Raw genomic sequence first — 11,642 nt, forward strand, 5'->3', positions numbered from 1 at the left:
AAATACACAGAAAGGTATAAATAATACAGTGAACATCAGGTTTCCCACCACCTGACACAAAAAGTAAAACTTGGCAAATACAGCGTAAGTTTAAGTTCTTTGTGTGCCCGTTTCTGATCCGGTATACCATCCCCGCCCCATACCTGCTGTGCTAAATTGGGCATTTCTTATTCATTGTGCATTTCCTTATCCTTTTACTGTATGTAGTTACATATAATTTTATTGTGCATGTTTGCACGTTCCATGTAAATGACATCTTATGTGTATTCTTCTGCAGCTTGCTTTCTTTTTGGTCATTGTGTTTATGAGATTTATCATCAGGGATCAGCAAACCTTTTTTGTAAAGGATCAGATAGTAATTATTTTAGTCTTTGTGGGCCATATATGGTCTCTGTAACATATTCTTGTTTATCTTTATTTTTTAACAACCCTTTGAAATGTGCAAAGCATTCTTAGCTCACAGGATGTACAAAAACAAGCTACAGGCTGGATTTGACCCATGTGCCATAGTTTGCTCACTTGTCTTCTAAATCACTTAGTTTTCAGTGTCAGATTCTACTGTATATGAATATACTATAGTTTATTTTTTATTTTCCTGGTGAGGGATGTTTAGGTTGTTTACAACTTTAAAAATAATTTTTTAAATTCTTACTAATTTTTCCTATTCCAAATAATTTTGTCAACATTCTTGTATGTTTTCTTGGGCACTGGTTAAGTTTCTCTAAGGCATTTATGAAGCAAAATTTCTGGGTTGCCAGATATGCTACACGTAAGTTTAGAGTTATGTGTCCATATCACCAACCCCCGAGCCACTACAAAACCTATTGCACTATGCTTTGTGTTGCTAAGATTTCCCAAAATGTCAGGTTGAAATCATAGCTTGATGATCACTCTTCTTGTTTTCTGTTAAGACCAAGCTCTAGTCCAGTCCCCAGGTAGTGCTTTGATCGCCCAGCCAGATCTGGTCTCCCCATCTTCTCAACTACTGTAGTCTTTGCCTTGCTGCACTTTTCTTTAGCAGGTAATAATGATCTAACTCCGGGCTCACAAACCTGCAAACCTTCATTGACCAGGCAGGTAAATGAGTAACCAGGCCAGGTGTGATACAACGAGGCTTGGAAGATGGAGAGGAGAGAGCACCATTCCCTGTGCTAAGTAGTAGTCACCACTCAGCTCCAGCCTCTGGCAATGTGAGCTCCATGGTGATAGTCCTTCCAATTGTTTTAATTGAGGTAAATTACACATAACAAATTTACCATCTTAGCCATTTGTAAGTGTATTGTTAAGTAGTATTAAGTAAACTCATTGAACAGTCTCCAGGACTTTTTTTATCTTACAAAATTGAAACACTATCCCCATTTAACTGAATCTTCCAATTTTTTAGGATAACTGAAAAGGTGGATTTTAGGATAAAGTCACTCTATTTTCAGAACAAAACACTTAGGAAGCTGTCTGATGATCTAACCTTCCCTCTGCACTTATCTATTATTTAAATTTCTTACATTTATTTTTAACTTTTCATTAACTCTTTACCCTCTTTCATTATATTTTAGCTCCTATAAAGTGGTCTGCATTTCTTTTTATCCCCACGACAAACTACCATAAGAGTTGTGTACCCAAAGGCTCAGTTCTCAGTGACATGTTGATTTTTGCCTTTCTGTCTGCCTCCAAAATGCACATACTCTAACCCCGCTTCCTGTATGTACCGTTTATTTTGACCTTTACCCTTCCTCTTTGTAAGAGAGTTGGCAAAACAAGAATGCCAAGGAATCTGGCACGAGTTCAACATAAGGAGGTCAGAACTGGCCAAATATGTCTTCCAAAGGGAGGTCTTTTGTTCTTACTGAGCTTTCGTCTTCTGTTCTCATGCCTGCTTTACAGCTTAAGAAGAAATTACAGCAAATGGGCCTTGTGATTTTTCTCTAAGTTAGTTTGTTCAAGAGGTAAAACCTTTAAAATTGGACCTCCATTGTTGGTATTCTCTCTCTTTTGAGGGTGAACACTCATGACTCCATCAGCTTTAGTTAAGGATGCTGGATTAATATGAGATCATTGTTGTATAGCAGTTTTCAGTTTTGCTTCTGGTGGTAGCTCATGAGTTAAACAAGTATATCATTTCCTTTTATAGATAATGGTATTGATGTACAGAGAGGTTAAAGGATTTGCTAAAGGCTATACAACTTGAACTTAACACTCCAGAGACTAAATTTTACATGAAACCAACTACACCATAACTGCCTCTTACCAGTTTATGCTTGTTACTGGAATTGTTAGTGCTTGCAATGTGATAATCTAGAACTTTCTCCCCTACCGTTCTCTGTAACACAAGTTGAAGAGAGATGGAGTAATACTCCATAATAGAGCAGTGCTTTTATACCATTTCCTTTATTTTTTCAGAGATGTATGTATTTTGATGTTAAGGGAAAGATGGAACGAGGGTGAGTTGGAGAATAATTAAATGACATTACCTTTTTAAGAAAACATTTTTTGGTTTCATAAAATTGTTTATAAACATTATACCCTTTTAAAAGCCTTAATTAGATGTGATTTTAGATTCTAAATTCTTTAATTACTAACCAAAAGGCAATAAAGTGCAATTAATTTGGGGACTAGTCCTTGAGTAGTGTTTATGCATGGATTTTATGTGTATCTGAAAATCCCAATTTCTCATGTTATAAAGCCATTTCTGCCATGTGTGGGATTTGTCCCTAAGTGTGAAACCCGTGGAGACAGTTCAATACATTGAGGGATTCATTGCTAGCTTTATGTCTCCTTCCTTTCCTCCCTATATCAAGAAAAAAATGCTAATTAAAAATAATAGCTATTATAGTATTCACTGCGTACTCCTCAGTTGTTGCTTTTTTCCTCATAAAAACAAGTGTTTTTTTAAAGGTGTTATATTTCTGAGTCATTTTGTTAAGGACAGCAAAGTTTTTTTGTTTGTTTTTTAACTATAAAAACTGGGCCAATTTATGTATCATTCTATCCTCTTTCAGCAAATTAACAGATATATACAACCAATTAAAACATCTTTCCTCTTTTATGAGTTGGTTAAAACTTAAAACAGATACCTAAAGGTACCCAAAAGGCACACTAAAAGGGACAACAAACACTTCAGTATTAAAAGCATATATATTGGCTGGGCACAGTGGCTCATGCCTATATCCCAGCACTGTGGGAGGCCTAAGTGAGGGGATTGCTTGAGCCCACGGGTTCGAGACCAGCCCAGGCAACTTGACGAGACTTCATCCCTACAATAAATCAAAAAATTAACCAGGTGTGGTGGTTCATGTTTGTAGTTCCATCTACTTCGAAGGCTGAGGCAGAAGGATCACCTGAGCTCAGCAGGTTGAGGCTGCGGTGGCCATGAGTGTGCCACGGCACTCTAGCCTGGGCAACAGAGTGAGACTCTAACTCAAAAAAAAAAAGAAAAGAAAACACACACACACACACACACACACACACACACACTGTGTCCACTTTGGAGCATGAGATTACAAAAGAGTTCCCTCCCTATCCTGCAATAAGTCTATTTTTTGTGTGTGTCTCCCCTTTTATTATTGAAATTTTAAGTTCCTTTCCTGCATGGTTGAAATTACGTATCCATTTTGAGGTGGTTAGATATATTGAAACTATTCTCTGAAAGCTATGTGTTTTAATATGGGAATCTTTATTCTGTGACCTTAAACGTCCTCAAAAGTCCTTAGGAGTCATGGTGATATAAAGATTATTTAAAATGATAGATGTGTAGCTCTTGGCAGTGTCTGACTCCTAGTAAGCTCTTAACAAGTGTTAGCTACCATTATTAATTATCAGAACCACAATATACTTACGTGCAGGAAATGAGGGGAGCTTAGGATTTTAAGAAGAAAAACATAGTATATGGAATCTAGAGTTGCATCATCAACCATGGTCATGATACAGTGAAATGCATGATTCCATGGTTGACGACTGACTTAATTTTTAGTTTGATTCCTTGCACTTAAATCACTAATCTTTTTTTTTTTTTTTTAATGCTTTTGATTTGGGGGGTGGGTTCTCACTCTGTCACCCAGGCTGGAGTGCAGTGGCATGATCTCGGCTCAGCGCAGCCTTGACTTCCTAAATTCAGGCTATCCTTCCACCTCAGCCTCTTAAGTAGCTATGGGCACACACTGGCTATTTGTTTAATTTTTTGTAGAAATTAGGTCTCACTCTGCTGCCTGGGCTTAAAATTACTAATCTTACCATAATATTAATAACTAGGAGCTTTTTAGAAGAACAGATCTAAATATGACATCTCAGGGAGAATTCATTTTCTTAAGAGGAGATTGTATATTATCTTTGAAAGATAGGCCAGGACTGTGCAGAACTCTGCCACGGAGGCATTGTACGTCCTCTGAGACATCACCTCTTCCTTTCTGTATGCCTTGTCTGTAAACCTGGCCAGTTGGATGGAATTCTTTCTGAGGCTCCAGCCAGTTCTAAAGAATCTGTGGTGCTCAAACATGATTTGAATATATATAAGGTCTGTTACAAGAAATAGGAATGTGGGAAGGGGGGGAAACTGATTTTTCTGTTGTGTATTTTCTATTTAGGGAAATGTTTTTAAACAGTGACTTTTCTGTCTTTGAAAACATCAGCAAATTTACATAGGAGCTTAGTTAGGATGAGGATGACTTTGCTTTTGTCACTTAAATTCAAACAGCTAGGAAAGGAGGTTACTGTTTTAGGGTATGTTGATATAAAATGTCATACAGTATAATTTGTAACTGCTCAGTGGAGTCTTTCTGGATTTGGTTTCCCTTCCCCCTCTGTTTTTATTTTTCAATGCAGTGGTTAAACAGCCTTCATTTGCCATGAATAAGCAACCTAACTTTGAAAGCCTTTATCCACTTGTTCTATTTAACAGAGTTTCTTTATCTCCTTTCACATACGTCTCAGCAGAGCAGTTCTAATGGGAATGTTCTTCATCCATACTGATGCTACATTTAAGTGCAGCTGCAAATTAACTATCTACTCAGTGACCTCACCAAGCTCTGTCCCTAGTAATAGTGGCCTAAGAAATATTGGCCATAATGAATAAAGGTAATGCCTTTAAATAATGTTTTAAGTCCTTGGGCTTGGTAAGTAATGCTAGTCACAGTAGAGAATCGATTTTGTGTTCCAAATGTAAATCTCTTTTGTGCTTTAATGAGACAATTTTAGAACTAGCCCCACATTTTCCATTAAGTACGCTGGGGAAAATAGTCAAGCATGTATTTTTTTACCATTTAAATTTCAAGCACACTTTATTTTATGAATGTAGGTGTTGATTCCTTTTTTTGTTTATAATTTTGTAGGAAATTGTCAGTTCTTTGCCTAACATAGTAAATGACAAATATGGAAGGAAGGTCCTTTTGTATTTACTAAGCCCCAGAGATCCTGCGCATACGGTACGAGAAATCATCGAAGTTCTGCAGAAAGGAGATGGAAATGAACACAGGTAACAGCAAGTCAAATGTCCTGACTCCTTATTCCTCTGCCCTGATTATTTTTGTTTGTTTGTTTGTTTGTTTGCTTTTAAATCAGGGTCTCACTTTGTTGCCCAGACTGAAGGGCAGAGACCTGCTTACAGTCTTCAACTCCTGGGCCCAGGAGATCCTCCTGTGTCAGCCTCCCGAGTAGCTGGGACTACAGATGTGTGCCACCATGCCTGGCTAATTTTTTATTATTTTTTGTAGAGTCAAGGTCTCTTTATATTGCCCAGATGAGTTTTGAACTCCTGGGCTCAAGCGATCCTCCCGTCTCCACCTCCCAAAGTGCTAGAATTACAGGTGTGAGCCATCACACCAGCCCAATTGTTGACGATATTGTATAGCACTTGCTTTCAAAAATCCACTCACGCATCCATACCTTCTCTCTCAAAACTACTTAAAGGTAAATTCTATTTTAAAACCTGTAGTTTTGACAGACTTAAAGTTTTTATCTTGAAAAGGAAATAAAAGTCATGTCAAAAGAACACCTCTTAGCACCTGGCACATATTAGGCACTCAAGTGTGTAATTTGTTTTTTGTATGTTTTGCTTTATTTTTGAAATTTCTGGTACAACATACTTGAGTACCTTAGAGAGTAGAGTTCAAACAGTAGTATAAACATGTTGTCTTATGGAGATACTTTATTGGTTTTTGGATTTTTTTTTTAATGCATAGGCCAAATTTCCTTTACTGAGTGCTTGTTCTGTACTAGACACTATTCAGATCCTGGGGACCAATGAAAAACAAAATGTACTCTCAGATCACTTATTGTCTACATCTTCAATAGAAAGATAATTACAAAAGAGTGTGATAAGCTCTTAGAGGTATTTGTGATAATAGCACCATATTTCCTTTGCCATTTATCTTACCTAAATACTTCATTCAACATATTCCAACAGTAAGAAAGACACAGAGATACGCAGACGTGAGCTCCTAGAATCCATTTCTCCAGCTTTATTAAGCTACCTGCAAGGACATGCTCGAGAGGTGGCACTGGATAAGTCTGCATGTGTGTTGGTGTCCGCCATTCTAGGGTCTGCTACTGGAGACATTCAGCCTGCCATGAATGCCATCGCCAACTTGGCAGCAGCAGAACTGCATCCTGGTGGCAAGGACGGAGAGGTAGGGTGCTGTTACAGGATAGGCAGGAAATCTGCAGGGGTCACAAAAGCTTCAGTTGCTGTAAAAAGCATTTTGGTAATGATTATTTCAACTCACCTCATAACAGCAATACATTAAAAATTATAAAATCATAACATGGTGTTGTTTCAACCCTTGTCTGTCTCAAAAATTTGCTTCATGTTACCATAGAGTGAAATGAGAATCCTCTTTCTGTGACTCTCTGTCATCTGTGGTTGGTTCCAGACTGCCTTTTCAGCATGTTCTATATACACCTGATTTCGATTTTGGATTTACTTTGAATGCTTCCTTCCTCCCTCATCCTAACCATTCGCTGCCGCACTCCCCCCTCCCCCCCTCCCCCACGCCGTCTCCATTTCCCTGTGCTCTGCCCTAGAAAGCCTTACTCATTAAAGTTCCTGGAGCCCTTCTCCATGCTGTCTTTCCTGATTCCCCCTCATTAGAAGATACTTGCTCTTTCTGATAGTGCCTTCCTGTTTGGGGGCCTCATATTATTCTGCTTCACATCTTAAGTTCATGACTCATGCACCTGATATATACTAGACAGTGGCCAGCACCACCCCTCAAGAGCTTCCAATTTGGGGGAACATACTATTTAAATAAATATTTTTCACGAATAATTATTTAAGTTAGAATAGAGAGGGGAGCTATGAAGGAACAAACAGTTTGATGGGATTGTGTAAGAGTATGTAAGAGTCAGCCCACCCTAGGAAGGCTTCCCAGAGACTGTGAAAGCTAAGCTGAGACATGAAAGATTAGTAGCTCAGTGAAGAGTGGTAGATGATTCTAGGCAGAGGGAACAACAGGCTGTACAGCAGCCCTGAGAAAGGAGGGAGCTGGGCATGTTTGAGAGCAGAAGGTTCAAAGGTTGGAAATCAGTAAGCAAAGGGAAGGGAACAGAGACCAGATCACACAGAGCCGTTGTCCTACACTGAGTCACAAGCTCCTGACCAATCGACGTTTGTAAGGAACCTGCTATTTTCTGCCCTCTGCTTTCACTTAATTCTCACAGTAATTTTTCATTATTGTGCCCAATATTACATTTTAAGGATATGTAGTAATTTATTCAAGCTCCAGACCTTTGATTCATTAATCAAAAATGCAGTACTCCACACTGCGTGCTTACAGGGGTGTTCAAAGATGAACTAACAGAGTCCCTGCCCTTAAGGAGCTTGAGATCCATTGGAGAGACCTTGTAGGCAAGACATTACAGTACAACAAGGTAATTGACATAATGAATTATGTTCAGGATACAGTGGCAACTGAACAATAACATCTGAATTTTAGTCCAAATCTAAAGACTTCTGACTAGCACCATGGATAGTTTTACTGAGAAATGCTTTACTACAGGTAATACAGTGCCTCATAGTAGCAGTTAGGTATGTAATTACCATAATTAGAAAAACAGTGGCACACAGTGCTGGGTGTGATGCAGCATTTCAGTGATACTGCCTCCCTAGTTGGCTCTACTGTCTATAGGGCTGCAGTGGCATTATGGTCTCAAGCTGTCTTCACAGCCTCAGCTCATGTTTCCACAGCAATGTCCCTAGCAGGAAGGAAAGAGCATGATGGACTTTCTTCCTGGAGCTGAGAAGAAAACCTCTAAACAGGCTTCCCTGTTTTATTGTACAGAACCAAGTCACATGCCCACTTCTGGGCCAATCTCTGGTAAAAATGGTTGGATTACCAGAACTGATTGATACCAGTTAGGAGGTATCCCCTGAGGTCAGGTGGAATCTTTAGAAAATGCGGGTGAAGGGGGTGGGGTATCAGAGAAGAAAGTTGGGGGGAGGGGGGGCGGTGAGAAATGAACTCACCTGTCCAGAATCAAAGGATAGAGACAGAGACGAGTAAAGCAGAAGCGAGACTTCCATGATGGTCTTGCAAGATTGGTTATCTGGTGGGCAGGTACACCGAAGCGGGAAGATTCAGCACTTTTATCCTTCTCCTGGTTCCTCATTGGAGCAATACTTGTAGGAGTTACACACTTTGCAGTAGGACACCTACATGTTACATGTTGATTGGTTTTACAGAATTACTTCATTTACATGTCCTATTTGCCATTTGGCTTATAGGATTGCTGTTCTGATTGAATTCTGCCAAAAATTTAAACATGTAGCTTGCCAAAGTGAAAAGCCTGTGAAAAGGAAGCACAACGCATTTAGATACCATTTTGAGAACCCAAGATAAGCTAGGCTCCGATTTGAAAATAAATCACCATTCTTATTTCTTACAAGGGAGGCACCTGTTGAGTAAACAGCCAAGGGTCTTTTCCACAACAGCAATTGAATTTATCTAAATTCCCTCTCACCACCTTAGTTGAAACCTGGCACTTGGAAATGTTTTGTACAGATGTGTATTTGGTTATGAATAAAATCATTGCCTATTATTAGTACCCATAAGTGCTTCTGACACGTAAGATCAGGAAAGAGAAATGGGCTGGGATCTTAGAGAAGCCCTGACCCCTGAACTCAGAGCAGATCCTACTGACATGTGGCAGAGAGGAATGCATCATGACAGTTTTCTCTCTAAGGAGATTGAACCTACTGTCTCCCATTAACAAGGAGAGGTCCCAAGTACTGTGGGACAGTTGCCATGGCCCTTGAAAAGGATTAAGGTTGAACAAAAGGGGTGCTCTCTTGGCCTGCTAATCTTATAATTCCCCGTAGATAGTCCCACGTGTGTAAACATCATTCAGCATTGGATTTTGATATTTCTGTTTTAGTGTTCTATCCCATAAGTTTATTTGTACCTCACAACTGCATATGACAATCTAAAGGGTGGTTATCTTGACTTAAAAATGAGCACAGTGGTGGTGGTGTTCAAAGTGGAACTTATGAAGCTGATTATGACATGCTTTGCAGGGGCTGCATTATATCGTATAACTATTATTTGGCATAATTATCTCCCTTTCTGACGGGATTAGAATGGATCTCTGTTTTCTCCTGGTAAGGTGGTCATTCTAGACAAAGACCTGAAGCTTTGTGGGACTTTAAACATGGCTGAGTCCTTCTCTGTGATGATGTAGAATGAATTGTGGGTATTCATTCAAACGTATTTGCATAGATAAAATTTGCACAGCCTTTTAAATGAGCTTTTTTCTTAACCCTCACAGCTTCATGTTGCAGAACATCCTGCAGGACATCTAGTTCTGAAGTGGTTAATAGAGCAAGATAAAAAAATGAAAGAAAATGGAAGAGAAGGTAGGTTATGAAACTTGACCTTTTCTTGTCTCTTATGTGGAATTCCAGTAATTCCTGGCATCCCTGAACTTTACACTGGCCATTTAAGTTCAAATGAAGTTTGTGAAATGTTTAGAAATTATGTCTGTGGATAAGAAATGATTTAGTGGTTGCAAGTAGTGCTTTTCCCCCTAGAAATTTGTGTCCAAGAATCTTTTGATTTTCTTTCTTTTTTTCACCCACCTTCACTCCCTCTGTCTTTCCTCCTCTAATGCTTTATCTTTCCTCCTCTGCTGCTTTAGACTTCTAACCTCACTTTATATTTCTTTAGGATTGTGATGAGGTAGAGGACGCCAGTTGTGAGTAGCAATACCCAAGTTGAAAAATATTTATCTCTAGTTTTGAGGAGTGAATAAATAGAAAAAAATTATTCTCATCACAGAATTTTGGACTGGTGCCTATTATTTATTATTGAAATACATATGACCAAAGAACAAGCCAGTCCTTGGTGCTTTCTGGTTTTTTATAAGCTTTACAACTGCTCTGTGGAAACTAGCTCTCAAGAGGAGGACAGCTTTAAAAGTTGCATGGCATTCCCCTCTTAGTCCTATCTTTAACCAGATCTTCACTTATAATTCCAAATTCCATGTGGTATTTAAGCCACTAAAGAGAGTTTTACCCCCACTGAGCTTAAACAGTTTTGGTTTTCTACTACTGTGTCTAAAAAAAACGACAGATCATGGATTCCTGTCTTGAGGCAAGTGGCAGTTCTAATGGCTAGTGAGGCAATCAGTTTAGCCATAGAGTTGTCACTTCTCACTTAACCCTTAAGAATGGACTTGAGGCTATTTTTCACTGTAACTTTTTGGAAAAGAGAAAGCTTATAATAAATATTAAGGTAAAAAGAATGTGTAGAATTATCTTTTTCTTTATTAAAATAGTTGATGCAAAGTTGAGTTGAGTTTATTCCAGAAAAGTTGTCTGGCTCACTCTTGAAGTGAAAGGAATTTTCTGGTGATTTTTCTCCCTCCTAATTAAAATGTGCTGACAGCCTTAAAATATTCTTGTTTGGGCCTGGAGTATTTGTCTTTAACATGTAGCACCAAATGAGTGTATCTATCTGCATGTTTAGCTGTTAATTATCTGCCACTGTGTATCAAACCGCCTCAAAACTCAGTCCTTTTCAAAGTAACAGTTACTTGATCAGGACTCTGAAGAGCTTACTTCTGCCCTGCTCAGTGTCATCTGGATCTGGTCAATTTGGGGTTAGAGTGTCCACTTTTACAATTACTCATTTACATGGCTGGCAAGTTGCTGCTGGTTGTTGGCTGGGAGCCAACAGCCTCAGTTTCTCTTCCTAGGCTACTTGGGCTTCTTCACAAGATGGTTGTTGGGTTTTTTGGTTGTTGTTTTGGGGTTTTTTTTTTTGAGTTGGAGTCTCCCTCTTGTCGCCCAGGCTATAGTGAAGTGGCACGCTCACAGCCACCACAGCCTCAACCTGCTGGGCTTAGGCAGTCCTTCTGCCTCAGCCTTCCAAGTAGCTGGAACTACAGATGCATGCCAGCATGCTCAACTAGTTTTTGTGACTTATTGTAGAGACGAGGTCTCACCAAGTTGCCCAGGCTGGTATCAAACACCTGTGCTCAGGCAGTTCCTCTCACCTTGGCCTCCCAAAGTGCTGAGATTACAGCCTGAGCCACTGTGCCCGGCTGGTTGTTGGTTTTTAAGAGTGAGCATTCTGGCCAGGCTCGGTGGCTCAGTCTGTAATCCCAACACTTTAGGAGGCCGAGGCGAGTGGATTGCCTGAGCCCGCGGGTTCAAGACC

The 11,642-nt window shown here is 39.4% G+C and overlaps 1 protein-coding gene across 1 annotated transcript in view; it reads left to right on the plus strand.

Annotated features, from left to right (window-relative positions):
* The window catches only part of PUM3 (pumilio RNA binding family member 3), a 41,971-nt gene that overhangs the window by 25,798 nt on the left and 4,531 nt on the right, over nt 1–11,642 (plus strand). The window contains exons 14-16 of the mRNA XM_021718070.1: nt 5,322–5,464; nt 6,395–6,617; nt 9,751–9,838. Of these exons, the coding sequence (XP_021573745.1) occupies nt 5,322–5,464; nt 6,395–6,617; nt 9,751–9,838 (454 nt within the window). The remainder of the gene's footprint in view (nt 1–5,321; nt 5,465–6,394; nt 6,618–9,750; nt 9,839–11,642) is intronic.

Source organism: Carlito syrichta, unplaced genomic scaffold, assembly GCF_000164805.1.
Source record: "Carlito syrichta isolate Samal-C Ts95f unplaced genomic scaffold, Tarsius_syrichta-2.0.1 Scaffold311787, whole genome shotgun sequence".
NCBI classification, from domain to species: domain Eukaryota; kingdom Metazoa; phylum Chordata; class Mammalia; order Primates; family Tarsiidae; genus Carlito; species Carlito syrichta.